The 21,329-nt window shown below is 42.6% G+C and overlaps 1 protein-coding gene across 5 annotated transcripts in view; it reads left to right on the plus strand.

The window, feature by feature from the left end:
• Positions 1 to 16,226, plus strand: part of LOC148032912 (pentatricopeptide repeat-containing protein At3g57430, chloroplastic-like) — a 28,992-nt gene extending 12,766 nt beyond the window's left edge. For 3 of the 5 annotated variants that reach the window (XM_087683605.1, XM_087683606.1, XM_087683607.1), the window contains exon 2: positions 12,715 to 16,226. In XM_087683605.1, the coding sequence (XP_087539731.1) occupies positions 12,805 to 15,615 (2,811 nt within the window). In that variant the 5' untranslated portion in view covers positions 12,715 to 12,804 and the 3' untranslated portion in view covers positions 15,616 to 16,226. Of the gene's footprint in view, positions 1 to 6,702 lie in introns of those variants that run through there. The other 2 variants (XM_087683608.1, XM_087683609.1) reach the window with 2 other exon arrangements.
• Positions 16,227 to 21,329: the final 5,103 nt, after the last annotated feature.

Here is a 21,329-nt window from a genome sequence, read left to right on the forward strand (position 1 = left end):
TGGGTCAATGTGCCACTTTCTCTGGAAGTGAGCAACTACTTTGATCCTCTGTCTAGAGCATCGAGTGAATACTACGTGGTCAAGGTCCTCTTGATGGAGATGGCTATCCTTCTCAATCGTAAAATTGCCTGTCTTTCCTCTCCCCTTTGTAGGGCAGCAAATGATGCTCTGGCAGATCTCTCCTTCTCTAGAAGGCCCTCTCTCCTCTTCTTGACCTCCTCCTTGAACAAGTTAGTAGCCGCTCTGTCCAACTAAGAAGAGTTCGGATCTTCTCAACCATGTGACTGTCTCTCTGAGATGATCCTCATCAAACAAGTGCTCTGGAATCTTGACACTAGAGTGAGGTTCTCCAACTCTCTCAAAGAGAAGTAGTTGAATTGGTGAGTGGGCCGAGAGAGTTGTGCGAGGTATGATGCCCATTAGGTCACCCTTGTCGCTGTGAGAGTGCGCAACGGAAGAAGAACACGAACACGGAGGAGAGGAGAGAGAAAGCAGAGAATGAAGGAAGAAAATCTGCACTGACTGAAATGAATGCTGAATACACTTAAATGGACTGATCAGTCCCTGCATGCAGCCCGAAGTGTCAGTAAGTGAATCAGATCAGGCTGATGACGATGGCAGCACCAAAGACGGAGGGGAAGGACGTCGGAGTGTGCACCTGCTGAAGAGAGATGATCAGCCAAGTGTGGGAGGCTGGCTATATATAGCCAAAAGAGCCTAAAACTGGCCGACCTGCCCCAGGGGCCCTAAAAATGGGCCGACTGCATTTAATGCAGTCCGGCTGCATTAAATGCAGTCGCAAAATGCTAACGTGGCACATCTGGGGCCAAAAAATCCCGAAACAGGGGGACAATGCCTGGCAGGTGTGGGCAGCCTGGGAAATGCAGAAACTGCCCTAAAAATGCACACTGGACCCCGACAAATAAAGGGAATGCATAGAAATGCAAACTGACAGCCAGTCAAGACTGTGACTAGCCTCCTCCATCATAACACATGACAGACACGTCAGAGCTCCTAATGTCCTCGTCTGACTCAGACTGAGGCTCACAGGCAGGAGATGACAAGGCATGACAAACATGACTGCTAACAGTCGCAAGCCCTATTGTCTACATAAAATTGGTCAATCCTAGAGAAAGTGTTGATTCCTATTCTTGTCTCTCATGGAGAATTGGAGTGAGCCTGTGGGCCTACCAAACTCTACTATGAACCATGGGTCCTAGCCTCCAATTTGAAATAGTAACTTCTTGCAAGTAGCTTGCTCTCCTCCTCTAATAGTTTCCATGTATGTGCCTCTCTTGTCCTCAAGAGCCTCCACCATATTAAAACCACCCCCTACTATCCAATGATCCACGTGTGGTAGGGTAGTCCAAAACTATCTCCTATCTTGTTGGCCATTCGGGGGCATAAATGACCAACATACCAATAAGTGACTCCTCCACTCTCACTAAGACCCACACAGCTTTCCTTGGAATCACAATACCCTTGACTGGGTCCATTGCTTCCCAACACATATGCATACTCCAGCTTGTATCTTTGTATCTCCCATGGTTGCTACCTGATAATTGTGACTTTGACTTGGCAACAACTTCCTGCAATATTTGGATGTCCTCTCTGCCGAGAGATGATGCTCTTGCAATATGAGGAAATCAACTACTCCTACTAATGCTCTATGTAAGTCTTGCATCATGCGGCTCCGGCCTTGCCTGAAGTGTTGTCCTCTGATTAATGTGTTGCCAATCTCGGAAAGATATGGCATGAAGTACTTATCCAGGCTGAGAAAAGAGATAGTGATGGCAGTGCCATCTCCGAGCGATGAGTAGACTTGACTCTCGATCCATTTGTTGAAGTATGCCACTAAAGATCTGATGTCAAGCGGGCTGCTAACAAGCATTGCCTCCATCTGCATGAGCAAGCTTAATTGGAGCCTAAAACACCCCTTCCCGAGGGGTACCACTCATGTGGCCCTGAGACTGGGGTGCCGATAAGAGCTGACTGGATGGAGTCCTTGAGAATGTGGATGGGCAGGAGATCTCCAATCAATTTGTAGGCCAGAGAAGACGCCTCAAGGGCCGTCACTTTGTCTCCGCCTGCTCTATGTTTGGAGAGAAGCGAATTGGTGGGAAGGCATTGGCCAAGTGTGTGGGGGGGGGGGGGGGGTTTGCATCAGAGCCCCCTGGTGGTGGTGAGGGATTGGGTGCTATCTTGAGCGACATGTTATCTCCATGCCACTGTGGTGCTGGTTTTGATTGGATGACTGGTGCCAAAGAGCTTTTCTTTGGTGATTCTGGCACTTTGGGGGGGATGTGCAGAAGTGGGGGAGATGGATGCGGCTTGAGTGAGGAACTAGACATGGTTGCACAAGTTAGGCTTGTACAGGTGAAGGTGATGGGCTGTTGTTGTGTTGGGAGGTGACTGTGGTGGTTGCGGAGGGGAAGATGACAGGATATGGTGACAGGAGTGAATTCATGGTGGGCGATGGGCAGGTCAGGCAGTGCAGGTTGTAGGGTTGTTGAGTCAGTTGAAGTAGGTGCAAATAGTTGGCATTTTCCATGTGTCATGTCAGGCTCCTTCAGACGTCAATGATGTTCATTGACTTGTCAGGCAGGGGGCATGCTTGAGGCAAGGAGGCTGTTTCAAGCAAGGGGGCTCCTTGCATGTCAAAGATAGATGATAAATCTTAGAGGGCACGATGCTAAGGATGGGATTTCCAGAGCAGTGGGTCGGGGTAATAGCGGCTCTCTAATCCTCAGCACATAGTTAGGTTATGATCAGTGGGGCACGAGGATACAAATTTAGCATTCAGAGATCAGTTAGACAAGGCTGCCCACTAGCTCCCTTCTTGTTCTTGTTTCTAGTAGAGGCCATGAGCTCTTTCTTGAGAGACAAATCTACAAAACAGAGGCATTAGGTTACCTATCCTCAAGTTTGAGGAGCTTCTAGATGTGGAGTTTACGGATGACACAACAGTCTATCTAGACAGGGATGAGAGTAACTTTAGGTCCTTTGTAATTGCCGTGGAGATATTTTGTAGAGTAGCAGGTGGCTTAATTAATTGGCACAAGTCCTATGGATTTTGGGTATGTGACACCAAGCAGCCAGGTTGGCGACAACACGAGGATTCTACATGGATTCCCTACTGGGCTGTAGTGAGATATCTTGGTTGCCATGTGGGGATTGACATTATCTCAGAACAACAGCTGTCTGGCACCCCTTCTCTTGAGCATAAGACAGAAGCTTGTTTGTTGGAGCTCAGCGCGACTCTCACTAGTAGGGAGAGTAGTGGTCGCCAACCAGGTCCTTCTTGCGACTATGTGGTACATCACTTCTTGTTGGGCATTCTCTAGGTCGTGCATCAACCAAGTGTAGCACCTTATCAAGAACTTTATTTAGTTCGGAGGAGACGGGAGCCTAGCTAGGGCAAAGGTTACTTGGGGAAGTTGAAGTAGGCATGAATAGTCGGTGTTTTCCATGTGTCATGTCAAGCTCCTTCGATCATCAACAATGTTTGTTGACTTGTTAGGCAGGGGACCCACTTAAGGCAAGGGGGCCGCTTCAAGTAGGGGGGTTGCTTGTGTGTCAGAGATAGATGATAAATCCTAGTAACTTGTGTAAAACCAAGTACCTATCGAATGGTTCCTTGGATAAGTGTAAGGCTCGCCTTGTTGCTAAGGGATTTGCACAAAAGATAGGGTTGGATTACTTTGAGACTTTTGCATCTATTGATTGTCTACTATTCGAGCTATCTTGGCTCTTGTAGCCCATTACCATTGGCTTGTCTTTCAAATGGATGTGAAGTTTTCCTTTCCAAACAACGTCCTAGAGGAGGAGATTTATGTTCCATAGCCTCCTGGTTTTCTTGTGCAGGGGAAGAAGGACCATGTTCACAGGTTGCGAAAAGCCCTCTATGGCCTGAAGCAAGCTCCTCGAGCTTGGTATAAGAGGATTGATTGCTTCTTCTTACATAGTGGTTTCCATCTATAAAATCATGACCCCAACCTTTATTATAAGGTTGAGGGTGATAGTGTATGCTTGTCAACTTGTATGTGGATGACTAGATTATCATAGGTGTTGGAGCTCAGTTGAGAGTGATACAAGTTCTTCGAGGAGTGAGTGTGACGGCTAGAGAGAGTGAGAGCAGAGTGAAAGTACGATGCGATATGAGTGTACCAACAATGTGTTGGTACACAAAGAATAAAATGTATTTATACTTAAGGCACGTAAGGGTGCATTCACATATACAACGTGCGTGTACTATACAAGGAGGTTAATCCGAGCCTTTATCCCAACAACGTCCCACTTAAAGGTTCGATGTGAACCTCTAACCAACTCCCACTAGTCATATGCAATGCTCGTGCTGAGCTTTGCTTAGACTTTTAGTGAGAACATCTGCAGGGTTGTCTTGTGTTTTGATCTTGGTCAATGTGATTTGATCCTCTTCCTGAATCTATCTGATGAAGCGATATCGCACATCTATATGCTTTGTGTGTGAATATAGCCAGAGTGCTGTGTATCATCTGGCTATCACATCCCAAAACTGGAGTACCCATAGACATGCCGATGTCGTGCCGCTATGCGCACACTGTGAAAAAAAAATAAAAATCTAGAGTGTGACTTCCTTTTAGATTTAGAGAGCCAATGCCACTTTAGGCATTAGTAGTAGTGTCCATGGTTCAAAATATTAGATTTTTTTAGACAAGTTTTTAGTCGATTTTTGATATTCTAGATATTATCTCTTGTAAAAATCCATAAAACTATAGATAAATTCTAGATTAGGAGGACATGTAAAAGAAATCATGTAGCTTTCAGCCATTTTGAGAGGATTTTGTGTAAAAAAAGAGATTAGCGAAATCGCGCGACTCGCAATCGTTGTTTTTAGGTAGTGAACAGGACTCCGAAAGTGGGAGATGAAGAAGGAGTGATTTGGCAGGATTCTGGTCAGGTGTCCTGGTATTTAACCCCCCTTTTGGAGCCATTGGAAGCATCAGATTGGCGATTTGAGCAGCATAGAGGAAGGTATTATTTTGTACACGTTTTTATCTATTAGAGTTATATTTTCTCAAAATGCTGAAAGAAACTGATAGGCTTCATCTCTGTTAGTATTCTTCTATATTTTCTAATTCTTTTTGGGAGTATTCTTTTACATCTTCAATCTCTTCGAACCCCTTCTCTTCCGTCTACTCCTCTCCTTGAATCTACCTACACCTTGCTGTCTCTTATCTTCAAGAACTTGGCTTGAAACCTTTAACCCTTTTCTTATCTCTACCATCTTCGAAGTCAAAGCTTTTGAACCCCCATACATTCTTCTCTTGCCAAACCCCTGTGGTGACCTTCAACCCTACGCGCTGCAACACCGAGATCCTCCGCAAGTCTGATCAACCATATAGCTTCCTTAGAAGCTTCAGTAGCTGATATGTATTCAGCTTCAGTGGTACTCAGTGCAACAATGTTCTACAACCTGGAACACCAAGAAACAACCCCACCAGCAATTGTAAAGACATACCCGCTGGTGGACCTACGAGTGTCCAAGTCACCTGCCATGTTTGCATCACAATAATCCTGCAAACTAAGTGTACCCTGCCCATAGCAAATACACTTTCTTTGTGTACCCTTGAGGTATCTAAGAATACACTTGATAGCCTCCCAATGTGTTTTGCCAGGATTTGACATAAATTTGCTAACAACTCCCACTGCATGAGCAATGTCTGGACGAGTAGCAACCATAGCATACATAAGAGAGCCACAAGCTGATGCATAATGGACTCCTTTCATAGCATTTGCTTCCACGTCATCTTTTGGGATGTTGGCTTTGCTAAGATTAAGGTAAGGAGGTAAGGGTACCCCAAAAGGCTTAGCTTCATCCATGTTAAATTTGTCCAGTACTTTCTGCATTCTATCTCTACGAATCCTCATGCCCAAAATATGTGCTGTATTCCCCAAATCTTTCACAAAGAAGGCTGATTTCAGCTGATTTTTGAGAGCATCCAAGCTAGTCTTTCTTTTCCCAGCTAGCAACATATCATCCACATACAAAACAAGTATGATGGGACTGCCATATGTATCCTTTTTCATGTACAAGCAATGATCTGCATGGTTGCATGTAAACTCATGAGATAGCATAAAAGTGTCAAAATTTTTATACCACTGCCATGGTGCTTGCTTCAGTCCATACAGGCTGCATTTTAGTTTACACACCATCTGCTCTTTTCCAAGAACTATAAATCCCTCAGGCTGTTTCATGTAGATTTCCTCATTAATGCCACCATGCAAGAAAGCTGTTTTTACATTCATTTGATACAAATCTAAGTCCAATACAACAGTGAGAGAAAAAAGTAAACGTAGAGTGGTCATCTTCACAATAGGTGAGAAGACCTCTTGGAAGTCAATCCCTTCCTTCTATGCATACCTTTTGGCAACCAGTCTTGCCTTGTACTTGGGTTTCCCGTCAGCCGTCTTTACTTTGTACACCCATTTTTTTGGAAGTGGCTTCCTTCCCTTGGGCAATGACACAAGATCCCAAGTATCATTTCCATATAGAGATTTAATCTCTTCATACATAGCTAGCTCCCACTTATTGCTAAACTCACATGACTTGGCCTCTTCATATGTAAACGGCTCACCCTCATCTATAAGCATCAAAAAATGCAAGAAGGGGTCAAACCTATGTGGTTGCCTTCTTACGCGTGTAGACCTGTGTACCCAATGATCAACATTTTTAGGAATTGGGTCTACATCTGGAGGTATATTATTTTCAAAATTTATTGACTGCTGGAAGTCATTTTCAGCATGTTGTTCATGCTGTACAACACCTTTATTTTCATTACCAGCACCTGTATTTTCATAATCAACAAGTCTATCTTGTTGTCCATTACCTCCTTGTGCTCTTATTTGCTGTCCATCATCATTTGGCTCAAAAATAACCGGCTGATCATCAGTTTCAGCCTGTGGTACAACACCATGAGGCTCATTTTCTGAAGTAAGAGGTGGTTGCAAACTCTGAAATTTCACATTTTTCATATCTTCATTAGAGGTTAAAGCACCTTTCAGCAAATTTGCCTCATTAAACACAACATTACGGCTGTGAATAATTTTCTTGGACTGAGGTAACCACACCTTGTAGCCAAATTCACCCTCATCACCATAGCCCATGAAAATGCCTTTGGTAGATTTTGGGTGAAGTTTGTTTCTTAACTCATCCCTAACATGTACAAAAGCATTATAGCCAAATATGTGTAAATGGTCATATGAGGCCGATTTGCTAGACCAAATCTCCTCAAGGATGCCATTATTTAAGGACCGATTTGGAGAGCAGTTGCAAATGTGAACCACGGTTTTGAGTGCCTCTCCCCAAAATTCATGAGGGAGATTAGCAGTGGACATCATGCATGGCACTCTTTCACATAAAGTCCTATTATATCTTTCAGCCACTCCGTTTGGAGGAGGGCTGTAAGGGGCTATAAGCTCCCTCTTAATTCCATGCAAGTCACAAAAGGACTTGAATTTGGTTGATGTGAACTCACCCCCATTATCAGTTCTCAAGCATTTCAGCTTTCTACTTGTCTGAGTGGTCACAAATGTATGAAAAGTTTTAAAAACAGCAAACACTTCACTTTTCTTTTTCAACAGGTATATCCAAATCTTCTTGGAACAATCATCAATAAATGAGACAAAACATGCAGCACCACCCAACGATTTCACGTGCATACTACATATGTTAGAATGCACTAAGTCCAAGATATTTGACTTACGAGAGACACCAGAGTACAATGAATTTTTTATTTGCTTTCCAAACTGACACTCATTACAAAAGTCAAGTTTAGAGCCTTTTCCATCAACCCTCTTCAGAGAGATAATGATATCAAGTCCTTTTTGGCTCATATGGCCTAATCTCTTATGCCATAACTCCAAGTGGCTGTAAATTTCAGCAACTGCAAGAAACTTGCCATTCAAGGCTTTACAGTGCAAACAATACAAAGTGCCCTTCTTGGTTCCTTTTGCAATCAACATGGAACCCTTTTTCACTTTCCACAAACCACCACCAAACATTGTGGTGTAGCCATGCAAGTCAAGCTGACTAATAGATAGTAAACTCTTTTTAATGCCTTTGACATCTTTCAATACAAGCTCTTGCCCATTGTCTAAAGACAAGTGTACAATGCCAATCCCATCAATGTTGCAAGCATGGTTATTTCCAAGATACACCTTTCCATAACTGCTTGCATTGAACATAGCAAAATACTCCAAGCAAGGGGTTACATGGAAAGAGGCACTAGAGTCTACAATCCAAGTCTGAGTGACACCATCATCAACTGACAAAAGTGCCTCAATCACATCAGCCTTGGTAATCTGCATATCGTGCATATGATATACAAGGGCATCATAATCAATTGCACATAATACATCAGCCTTTGTATCGGAAAGCTCAGCTATGACCACACTAGAGGCCACATTGGCCTTTTTCCTTGCCTTTGGTTGCCTCAGATGCATCTGTCTTATCCTCCTTCTTTTTCTTATCTCCTGCATTTTTCTTTCTCTCTTGTTCCTTATTGTAATACCTGCAATCAGGTTTTTTGTAGCCCTTTCGACCATAGTGATAGCAAGTAATGTCACTCTTTTCCTTTCCTTTGCTCTTGCTCCTATTTCTCTGTCCAGCATTTGCATTTTTCTTTTCAGCCCTGCCTCTTACATTATAAGCTAAGTTGCTGCCTTCTCCACTAGACATACGTCTAATTTCTTCATTCAAGATAGAACCCCTCACCCCATCATATGAGGGATTGGGGTTATTGCTGAGTGAAACCACCAAGGTCTCCCAAGAGTCAGGCACTGTCATGATAAAAAAGATTGCCCTCAACTTATCATCAAAGTTTGAATTTGCATCTTTGAGCTGATTTAGAATCCCTGTAAATGCACTCAAGTGCTCAGCTACAGGCTTTGACTCATCGAGTCGCATATTCACCAACTTACACATTAAATGCACCTGATTAACAGGTGTGGTGATCTCATAGGTAGTTTACAGCTTCTCCCATATTGCATAACATGTATCTAAACCCTTAATGTCTGTCAAGATGTCATCAGTGACACCCATCTTTATGTAAGCTAGAGCTTTTTTATTTACTCTGGCCCAATTTACATCAGACATTAGAGTGGGTTTATCTTCCTCCAAAGCATCCTCACAATCCTTTAGGAACAAAATGCCCTGCATACAATCTTTTCAAAGATCAAAGCCATGACCATTGAACCATTTAATTTCCATCAAACTCTTGATGTCTGAACTGGAAGAAGTTGCATCCATTTTACCACAAACGCAAGAGTAAATGACCCTGAACTATAAAAGCACAAGCTGAACCAGTAAACACACTGTTGTTCTTCCTCAACCAGGAATAAATCTATGCTATTTGTACATGAACCAGCCACCACATGGGCAAAAATGCAGAAATTAACCAAATTCTGCACAAACCCCCGAAATTTCAGATCCAAAATTGCATAAATGTCAGCCAATCTGACCTAGCTGAGAAAAATTTTGCCAATACATGAAAAGCCCCAAATTTCTAGGATCCAATGTCAAGAAATTTTACTTAAAAGAGCAAAATTTTGACTAATTTGGCAAAATCCCTACATTAATTGAGGTCACCACACGCAATGTTTGCAATTTCTAATACGAATGTCACTGGCAAGCACAAACGGCATCAAATTTGAGAAAAGCCCCAAATTTCTTGGCCAAATATTTCCACAGATCTATAATCTGTGCTACCACGCGTGAACCCCCGTCAAAGAGAATGGGTTAAGTGAGAAATTAAGGAAATTTCTAATTTCTTAAAAAACATTGTCAAGGAGGGGGGGGGGGGGGTCTGTTGACCCTCTCGATTGACGCAGTTGCATGGTCGTTGCTGCGTGCGCGAGTCACTACCCGCTGGTGTCCGTCCTGCACCTGGTCGTTGCCCACTCTGGTGTGTCCATCTAGCTGCGTGCACCTCATCACTGTCACCAGGTGGTCCACGCCTGTTGGACATGCCGCCTTGTTGGTTGCCACGAATGCGTGCCTGATCCACACTAGTCACCCCTGTCGCCATGACAGTGCCTGTTGGTCGCTTGTTGGGACCCCTGCTAGTCTTCAGCACGACTTATGTTGCACAGGACTTCTGGCTCGAGCTGCTTGCAAGATCTGTCAATTGTGCCTTGGTCTCGAGAAACGTGCAGAACCTTGGGCTGTGATACTAGTTGTTGGAGCTCAGCTAAGAGTGATAGAAGTTCGAGGAGTGAGCGTGAGTGTGACGACTGGAGAGAGTGAGAGCAGAGTGAAAGTACGATGCAATATGAGTGCAACAACAATGTGTTGATACACAAGGAATAAAATGTATTTATACTTAGGGCACGTAAGGGTGCATTCACATGTACAATGTGCGTGTACTATACATGGAGGTTAAACCGGGCCTTTACCCCAACAATAGGGAGTGACTCATAGGAGGTTGATTGGACTTGAGAGATCTTGAGATAGGAGTTCAGCATGATGGATCTCGAGATCCTATAATTCTTCCTTTGCATGGAGATCTATTAGATGGCATAGGGCATCATTATATCCTAGCATAGGTACATCTTTGAGTTACTTTTTAAGTTTGATATGGCCGATTGTTGGCCTATTTCTTGTCCCATGGGTTGAAAGTCCAAGCTTTTGGCTACTAGAGATCCCTTTTAAATGCTACGGATCATGGACAGAGAGAGGGCCACTCTTTCTAGATGGAGTGAGTCAGTTTGGGCAGGTGAGAGTCCCTATTGGGGCTCGACTGCAGTGGATCAGTCAAACCCAATATGGTAGTAGTAGATTTCAGCCTTTTGTCACCATGAAACTCAAAAATTTCTCTCCTCAGTATTCTCTCTCATCCTTCAGCCATTTCTTATCCTTCCTCAGCAATTTTCAAGAGATTCAACCATTGGAGGTGGAGATTTTGGTGAATTTCTGGTTTGACAACCACTCTTAGGAAGCATGCTAAAAAGTTTGAAGGCCTAGAGACTTGAATTTCATCAATTGAATCTCAACAGATTCAAGTGGCCATTCAGCCAACAAACATTTGGCGTTGAATTTGTCACCCAAGGAGTGCAATTGACTTGGATTAGTGGAGGAGATTAAAGAATCTCAATGTACTTTATTCATTTAAAATACTGCGAGGAGCACTAGTTTTGGGGCCAACAAGCTGTCCATTGTGTATTTCAGTTTATGTGCTTTAATTACTTGTTGTACTTATTGATTAATTAGGTTATTACCACCCTCTCTGAAGAGAAAGGTTGGTTTCATAGTTCCAATGCCGGGATACCATCAATTTCCTTGACTTGGTGGACCCGAGGCACTCGATTGAAGGTCAAAAGCTTTGCTCTAGTGCTGAAATTGTGTTCAGTTGAGCATTTGTAGCAAGAATGTCTTCTTATAGTGAGATGGGATTAACTAGTGATGATTCCATATTCATTCTTAGTCATTTCTCTAAATTGGATCTTCTACATTAGTCCAATACCCTCATAGATGCACCTTCTTAGTGTGCAAGGGCTAACTGTGTGCTTGTATTAGTATTTTGAGATTAGTATTCCTTTTGCTCTTTTGCATTTCATCTTGTCCCTTCTCTTATTTTCGTGTTTCTTCTTTCCTACCGTATGCTTACACTTATATTCTTCTTTAAGAGGTGTTGTGAGAAGGATTCTTACTTTGGTGGGATTTAACAGCGAGTCCAAGAAGAATCAACTAGTTGAGAAAACCATGGGGATCTAGATTCCAAATAGTCACCTGTAGAGAGATAGTGAAAAAGCATCTCATCAAGAGTGCTGGGTTGGGTACAAAGCTACACATAGAGTAAACACAATTGTGTGAGAGAGTGCATTTGAAAGAGAGACTGCTAAAATACTATAGTGCTTGAGTGTTGGTGTAAATGAGTAGAAGAGGTTTGTGTAATACAAGATATAGATGCATTGGTAGTGGGAGCAACAGGGTTTAGGGAACATAAAAATTGTAAGGTGAAATTATTGAAGTGACCATGTCTACACAACATAATATCTAACAACCCTAGGCAGGGGAATGACTTAAATAAATGGCCAGGCTAATCAAAAAGTGAGTGATTGTTTAGAACATAGGGATATTAGACAAAGCTCCTAGTTTTGTTGACTAACTTTGTGATGGGCTCACAAGCAAGAGATAAGCAAGAGCTCCTAGTGTTCTTGACTAACTTTGTAACGGGGCTCACAAGAAAGACATGAGTATACTGTCCAAGAATCACCAAGAAAAATCTATTTTGGTTCTTTATCTTAAAATTAGAGATAACATATGCATTAATTTTTACTTTCTAGAATTGTCTACCAAATTGATGAGATTATATTTGTTTGCAAAATATGATTTCTATAAGTTCAACCTCTTTTCATAAACTTAGAAGCCCTTTGGTGGGCTTGTCAATTGTTCAAAGAAGCTATTGTAGGAATTTACACTTGTTGCTTTGATTCGACTATACTATAGCTATATCTGTGTGTATATTTATTAGCAACATTTTTACTGTAGTAAGGGAGAGCACATAGTTCATACCGTAGTACTTTGTAACTACAAGAGAGTATTTTACAATACTATAGACATTTGTATGGTCAGAGAAATTTAAATATTTTATTCAATTATAAATTTATGTATAAGATTTATATTTTTTTGGCTATACTAATACGGTTTGCCCATTATCACCATTGCAAATGCAGGTGTGTTAAAAAGTATAATGGTTTGTGATCATTAGCAAACCTTTATGGAGGACAGTCAATGTGAAGCATCCAATTTTTCACTTAGATGATATGAGACAGTTTTCAAGCCATCTTGTGCAATGCAGTGGTTTGGACGTTTTAAGTAGCTTAAGAAGATCATGTTCAAATCCAGTGAACATTTCTAATAGAAGGTTAGCTTCTCTACTGCAAGAGTGCGAAAACGATCATAACTTAGCATTGGGGCAAAAGGTGCATCACATTATCTTGTGTTATGGATTAGAGTCCACTGCTTTTATAGGTAGTTATCTAATTCGGATGTTTGCACGGTACGGATGCTTACGTGAGGCAAACCACACTTTTAATGGAATTTTTGAACCAAATGTATTTTCATGGAGTGCTATTATTTGTGCAAATGCTAATCTTGGACAAGAGAAAAAAGCTGTGAAGCTGTTCTATTTGATGCAAAACACAAATGTGAAACTAGATGCTTATGTGTTGGTAGCTGTTTTCAAGGCATGCTTGAGTTTCAATGCACATATACATGGTAAATTGATCCACCACTTCATTGTTGAAAGTGGCTTTGAGTTGGATGGAGCTGTTGGCAGTACTCTTATTGACTTTTATTCAAAATGTGGAAGCCTCAAGGATGCCAAAAACATCTTTCACAAACTTCAACAGAAGCCAGATATTGTCACATGGAGTGTATTGATTGCAGGGTATGCTCAACAAGGGTTCAATGAGGAAGCTCTTGGGATGTACAAAGAAATGCTTAAGTGTGGTATGGAGCCAGATCGGGTAATATTTTTGTGTGCTCTAAAAGCATGTTGTAGCACAACTACCGTAGCTCAATTGAAGTTGATTCATGATCACATAACAAATGTTGGTTTGGAGAAGAATACAGTTATTGGAAATGCTCTTATAGACACTTATGCAAAATGTGGAAGCCTTGAGGATGCAAATGGGGTATTTAAGTGTTTGCAAAAGCGTGATGTGGTAACTTGGGGTGCAATGATAGAAGGCTGCACTCACCATGGTCATGGCCAGGATGCCCTTCAGCTTGTCAGCCGAATGCAAAGTGAAGGTTTGGAGCCAGATAGAGTGGTATCAATTAGCACATTAAAGGCATGTTCTATTATTGATGCCTTAGATCAGGGCAAGCTGGTACATTCCTATGCTATTGAAGTTGGGTTTGAGTTGGATCCAGTGGTTATCAGTTCTCTCATTGACATGTATGGAAAATGTGGCTACCTAGCTGATGCACACAAAGTCTTTGAGTGCTCGAAGTGTCAAAATTTGATAATCTGGAATACTTTATTAACAGGATGTGCCCAGCATGAACAAAGAGAACAGAGCATGCAGCTTTTCCAGCAGATGATACAGCAGCATATAGAACCAAATCAGGTGACTTTTGTTTGTATTTTAAAGGTATGTACAGATTATTCAAAGCTGCAGGTAGTTCACACATACATAATTGAAACTGGCCTTGAAATGAATGGTTTGGTTGGTAACACCATTATTGACATGTATACGAAATGTCAAAGCCTTATGGATGCAGTCAATTTGTTTGATAAAATGTCTAAGCGCGACAGTGTAACATGGGGAGTGATCATTTCAGGCTTTGTACAGTATAACTGCTTTGAAAAGGCTTTTCAGCTTTTCCTTCAGATGCTTCAGGCCGGAGGGGTGCAGCCAGATGAAGCCACATTTCTTAGCATTCTAAAAGGATGCTCTAACATAGAAGACTTAAAGACAGGGAACCTTATTCATGCAGGGATCTTGGAATCCAGTTTTGAATTTGATATTTCCATAGGGAATACCCTCATCGACTTGTATAACAAATGTCAAAATCTTGAAGATGCATGGTCAGTGTTTGAGGCTTTACCAAAAAGGGATTTGGTTACATACAATGCAATGATAGCAGCATCTACCTTTGTTGGTGATATTCAAAAGTGCTATCAACTTTTCAATCAAATGCAGCAGGAAACTGCAAAACCAAATGAGATCACTTATGTTAGCATCTTGGGTGCATGTGCGAAGATAGCAGCTCTTGATGAAGGCAAGATAATCCATGGCCATATTATTGAGAGCGACTTTAGTGGTGATTTATATGTTGTAAATAGTCTGATTGACATGTATGCCAAATGCGGTACCTTAGAATCTGCATGCAGTGTGTTTGACAGATGTCAAAAGCGGGACATAGTTACGTGGAATACAATAATTGCGGGATGTGCCCAGCTCAGTAATTCTGATTTAGCCTTTGAGTATTTTGAAATGATGAATGGATCAGGTTTGAAGCCAGATGAGGTTACATTAACGTCTCTTTTGTCTGCATGCAGCCATGCAGGCCTTCTGGATAAGGCAAATTCTCTTTTTAAATGCATGGAAAAAGACTATGGGATTACACCAACAATTGACCACTGCAACTGTATGGCTGACCTCCTTGGACGTGCTGGTAGTCTGGAGGATGCGGAAGACTTCCTTGTCAGTGCACCTTTTGTAGCAAACATTGTAGGCCTGACCTCTTTGCTTAGTCATTGCAAAGCCAATGGCAATGTGTGGCTAGGACATGGCTGCTTTGACCGCTTTATTGAGATGGATGTCAGCAATGCTGCTGGATATGTGCTAATGTCCCATGCTTATTCTCATCTGGGCCTGCAGGAAGATGCATGCGAAATAGAAGAAATGAGAAAAGGTTATTCTGCATGGAAGAAACCAGGGAAGGCTCATATTCAGGTTGGAAACAGAGTGCATGATTTCATAGTTGGAGACCAGATTTTACTAACACCTGGAGAGGTAGATGATAAATTGAAGAGGTTAAACTATTCCATGAAGGAGAAAAGCTATATTCCATCTCTTACTCTGATGCTTCAGATGGCGCAAGGAAATGATGAATCAGGGTAAGCAGGCCAATACTAGGGAGGCCTATGTTTGTAGCGTATGGAGCCCATCCCTTTTTGAATAGTTTTTTAACCATCACTGTGATGGTCTCACACAGCGAAAACATGCACTCCTGTTTGGATTATACCCAAATGGATGTAAAGTGGCTGATCAATCATGTAATATAATGATGAAATCCGAGATACTGCCAAGCAATCTATTGTTGAGCTGATGGATTTGATTATATTCACCAGCAATCATGGTGGATTGGTATAAATATTTGAGTAAGAGCATATCTAAAGCCGATTGGGGATAAGATGAACCCTCCTAGTGCCCTGTCCTGCCAGGGATAAGATGAAATGAGTTGATGGATTCTTCTCCTGATTCTTCAGGATGCTGTACTAATATCTTGAATCTTGAATGATTTTAGTGGTGTTAATGGGTAAAGTTATTTAAGAAACATTCAGAATTGACTGCAAGAGCAGCAAGATGTGGATCCTTGTTGTAAAATTTGCATCTGATTGACTGAATATGTTGCAGCTCTTCTTCTCCACCATGGGTGCAACCACTTGCATATTCAAATGTATGGGCATGGTTGCCTTGTAAAAAGAGCATGGAAATGATTTAACTTTTTGGTTGGTTTGTTTGTTTACCATGGGTGCAACCACTTGCATATTCAAATGTATGGGCATGGTTGCCTTGTAAAAAGAGCATGGAAATGATTTAACTTTTTGGTTGGTTTGTTTGTTTGTTTCTTTGCTTTTTACGCAAAAAGGTGTGACTGATACTGTTACTCAAAAGTAAAGAAGAACAAGAATAGCAGAGCTGGAGCTAAAGAGTTACATTGCAAGTTATTTATTCCTCTCAAGGTGGTCCAAGATGAATGAGAGAGAGAAGACAAGGAGGGGAATGTGTAGTACCATTACGGGTAGCTATCCCATTGTTGAAAGATGGAACAGTATGCTCTGATACCATGTTGAGAGATAGTAGGGTTTGCTGGAAGAACGCAGTGTGTATGGCAAACACTAAGACAAAGAAACTCGGAAACATTGAAGAAGAAGATGAATGAAGAATGAGGAATACTGAGTCATGCTGAATGAACCATGTTGATACAATGGAGTAGAGCTTGGAGATGACTACATTGCCCTGGCTTATCAGGTGGCAGCACCTGGAAGGAATGTGCACTGTGAAGGGAGTGAAATGCAGTCAGAGTAGACTAGAAGATGAAGGGCAGTGATAGAGGAAGCAAACACAGTCCTTAGGAGCTATCAAAGATGAAGGATATACTGAAATCTCATTGGGATGAATACTGCTATCAAGATGATTGTTGGGCAATCCTTCAGAAGTGAAGAAAACATAAAAATGCAGGTATTTGATGTAGGGCTGATAGAGAGAATGTAACCTACTGTAAGACAGCCTGAATGTCCTGCAAATGCAGCATCCATAAAGTGGCTGATGTTTGGGAATTGTCACCTGGTGCCGGAGTGGCAGTAGGAGCTGGAAACACACAAGAATGATAAGATTATCTAGTACCAATCCAAGGAGGAATGAAACCAGCAAATACAGTAATGAAAATGATGAAGAACAGGTCGCAAGATTGTGTGGACCATAGAAGTGGGAAATGCCCCAAATACCTTTTGGGAGGACTTGAAATGCTAAAACATAAGGAGACAAGCCCTAAATGTGTTTCCCTAGCCTAAACATTTCTCCTTCGAGGACACATCTATGACGTGGTGTTTCAGGTTAGGGAAACCTTTTGGCTTCACCCGTTTTCCCACATGCCCAAAATGGTTTTGTTTAATGTGGCTAACTTAAGCATTAACATTTAACATTTTCTTTTTTCTTTTTTAATGTTTTGTATGCTTCATTTTAGTCATTTTTAATGTTATCGCTTTAACTCTTTAAATGTTATCATTTTAATGTTTCACTTTTCTTTCAATATTATTGTTTCAATGTTGTGCTTTTATTCTTTGAGTCGACATGGTTTCATGGCACGAGCCAATCCATAGGTGCATGATCTATCCTAACTTCTTGAGGATTGTGGCAAATCACCATTATTTCTCTCTACCATCTACCATGATAATGGCCTTGATTGGTTGCACTACAAAGAATGACCAAAACAATCTCTCTCTTTTTTTTTTCTTCGTAAAAGGTAATTGTATTAATTACGAAGAAGGTACAAGTTTTCATGATTACAAGATACACGATGGGTCTACCCCATCGTGTGTAAAGAGGACACTATCTCTTTACAAGAAGCAGATGACCTAAGAGTTACAAAGTCATGGCAAGGACGCAGAGGAAATTGCCATATGCCAGGGACGTAAGTCCTCCCGAGAGAGCATGTCAGAGTGCTGGAGAAGATCTATCTGCCAGTACAGGAGACCCTTAAGCCTAGCAATATGCCACTGAACACTATAGGCAGAATAAAAAAGAAAAGCATTCCGAATGGTCCAGTTATGCCAACAGCCCCAATATTGCAAAAAGTGAAACATGATCTTCATATGTGGCTGTGTCGGTGTGGGGTATTTGGGTTGCACAAAAACCCAATCAAACGGGCGTAGCGATAAACCAACCACCGCTCGCCAAATGGCTGACAAGAATGACTAGATTTTCTTAGCGATGGGGCAAGAAATAAATCGGTGACGGGCGGATTCCACACTGATGGTGCAAAAGAAACAGTTGCCCTTGGAGATTCGGCGCTTGGAAAGGGCTGAAGCAAGCGGAAGATCACCAATCATCATCCTCCAAAGAAAGACCTTATATTTGAAGGGTGTCTTGTTCAACCAGCCGTCCATCACAGTTGCCCTCCACCATGACCGGGATTTACGCAATCCCCATAGAGTATTAGCTTTAGTAACCAGCCATGGATGATCTTTAATCAGAAGATGATACACCTGGTTAGCTGAAGCCTTTTCTAAGTTCAGCCGGCCTGCCAAGTTCCAGTCCTGCCAGGGACGATCCGAAGCAAGGGCAGGAAAGGGGTGTCTGCTCTGGAGCACCATCAAAAGGTGTTCCCATAAATGCCTGTATCCACGAGTGATCCTGAAAAGCCTCCTGGCTATACGAAAGGATATCAAGACATTGCGACTGGCAAGGGTGGCATCCGCGACTGAAGTTAATCCCAAACGTGCCATGCGGTTGAATTTTGGTCGAAGCTCATGTTTACCTTCCCACGAAAGCAACCGCGAGACTGCCAATAATTCCAATCGAAAAGAATTAGTACCCAGGCGATTCTCTACTGGATGCCACTGAGCCTTCCGAAGGACCAGTCTCCAGGAACATACCAAATGGGAAAGCAGAGATGAAGAAGGACTGGAGAATCGAGAATCGGCATTAAGAACATGCCACCAAGAACTCCAGATTTGGGTATTACCATGCAGAAGCCCATGGTCCTTTAGAAAATAACGGGCTATAACGACCCACGGATGATGATCCGAGCACATGGCGCGGAAAAGAGACCAACAGAGTGCCAGCATATGAGTTTGGGCATCTAAAATAGCCCCTCCACCCATGCGTTTGGGGGTGCACGCATGCGACTAAGAAATCCAGGAAATGCCTACACGTAGGGAATCCTTCTTCCATAACATGAAACGAATAGACTGAGTAAGAGCATTCAGTGTAGTAGCAGTCCAGGGCAGCAATGACAAGAAGTATGTGAGCATTGGCAACATAATTGTCTGGGCTACTTTGAGGCGAACATGGAAGGGCCAGGCCCGAGACTTCCAATACAGAAACTTAGCCGACAGTTTCTGTGAAATCCACTGTAGCAGCTGCTTTGGGGGAACGTCAACGCCCAAAGGGTACCCAAGATGCCTGACAATGGAGCCACGGGGAATAACCATACCCTGCCAGTCTAATGACTGCACATCCGACTCCGAGCAGCTGAGAATGGCTGATTTCAAAGCATTGATGCGAAGACCGGAAGCCTGACCAAAGAGAGCCCAAACATCTAATGCTTTGCGAAGGTTATCCTTGTCTGCACGCAGAATCATAAAGCTGTCATCAGCCAAGGATTGACTAATGAAGTGCTATCCAAAAGGAAGCGACAATCCAGCCAACTGAGTAGAAGCTGCCATATGAGATAACATCGAAAGAACTGGATGAGTCGCAAGGGCAAAGAAGAGAGGACTCAAAGGGCACCCCTGTCTGACAGAGCGGGCAAGGACAAATGGCTCGGTAACGCCTCCATTCAGCATGACTCGCGAAGACGCCGCAGCACTGATGGTGTAAATTAGACGAGACATTCGAGTGCCAAAGCCCATAATAGACATAAGTTCTGCAATGAAAGACCAGTCCAGATAATCAAAAGCCTTTTCCAGGTCCAATTGAATCAGTACGACCTCCTGATTAGAATGTTTTGCATAATCAATCGCCAGTTGCGCATTTAATACATTGTGCAGAATGTTTCGGCCCTTAATGAATCCATATTGGAGAGGATGCACAATGGCAGGAAGATGCTTATGGAGCCGATTCGCCATTACTTTGGAAAAGATTTTATACATAGAACCCATCAAAGAAATTGGGCGCCAATGTTTCAACATAGACGGCGAAGGAACTTTTGGAAGTAGTTTAATAGGTTCTTCTTTCCAGGAGGAAGGCATGATCTCCGTTTCCCACACTTGCTGAAACAGAGCCGTCAATGGTTTCGCCAGTTGGGTAGCAAAAACCTCAAAGAACTCATTGGTGAGACCATCCCAGCCAGGACTTTTATCCTTGGGCAAGTGTAACAGAACATCCATAACCTCCGCCCCACAAATATTGTTGAGGTTCAGCAATCACACTCATTGATAGCCTCTTTGTATGGAGCTTCAGGGCCAAGGACATGCAGGCTAACCTATCCCATATGCACAGTGGTGCTTACTGCAGTTTCCTACTTTCCTATAAAGCATTGTACTTGCTTTCTTTTCTTAAAGCAATGATAGTACTCTTTTCTTTTCAGTGAAGTGTCAATGTCATTGTCCACATACACAAGATTGTGTTTATGAGTCCAAGTCTCAATCTTGGAACCTAATTCACTTGTGTAACAAACAGTGTCTTTGTCTTCTCCATCATGAGTCCACACTTCTCCTTCCATCCACCATAACTCAGTGCCATGTCCTAGATCCCGCATCTTTCACATGGTATCAGAGCACAGACGGGCATGGCACTGCTCCTCCAACTCCAGTTCACTCTCATCTAGCTCAGTTTGAGCTTAGTCTAGCTCAGGCCAAGTCTAGGACCTCATCTCCTACTCTTTCTTCTCACTGCCCTGCTTGGCAGCCATAGCTACACAGCACATACCCTGCTTTGAACACTTATATCTCCTCATAGAGACCATATCTCTTCACGATTCCTTCTGGGGGAATCTTCCCCAACACAAGGTCCTCCTCCCTGGCACCTCACACCTAAGCATTGTACACCCTGGAGTTCAGCATTGTCAATCTTCTCAACTTCTACTTTGGGTGTCCTCCATAGCCAACAGGACCCAGCTCACTTGGAGCTTCTTGATCTCCCTCCACAGGCAAAATTTCAACACGATTTCTTCTGGAGAAATGTTCCTTGGCTCAGGGCGCTGCCTCCTGTCACTTTAAACACCAACATTAGTGACCTACAGCTCCAGCATTGCGGAAATTCGCCATCGCTGTCCTGATCTGCGCCGTCCCTGTTCAAGCCCTCTGCGTGCGCTGTGCTGTCCGCGATCTGGACGATTTCCGTGGGGCTTTGATAGCCCTTGACATAAGCTTCCTAGATATAAATTT

Source organism: Lygodium microphyllum, chromosome 8 (genome assembly GCF_053477565.2).
Source record: "Lygodium microphyllum isolate KBCC chromosome 8, Lygodium_microphyllum_v1.1.10, whole genome shotgun sequence".
NCBI lineage: Eukaryota > Viridiplantae > Streptophyta > Polypodiopsida > Schizaeales > Lygodiaceae > Lygodium > Lygodium microphyllum.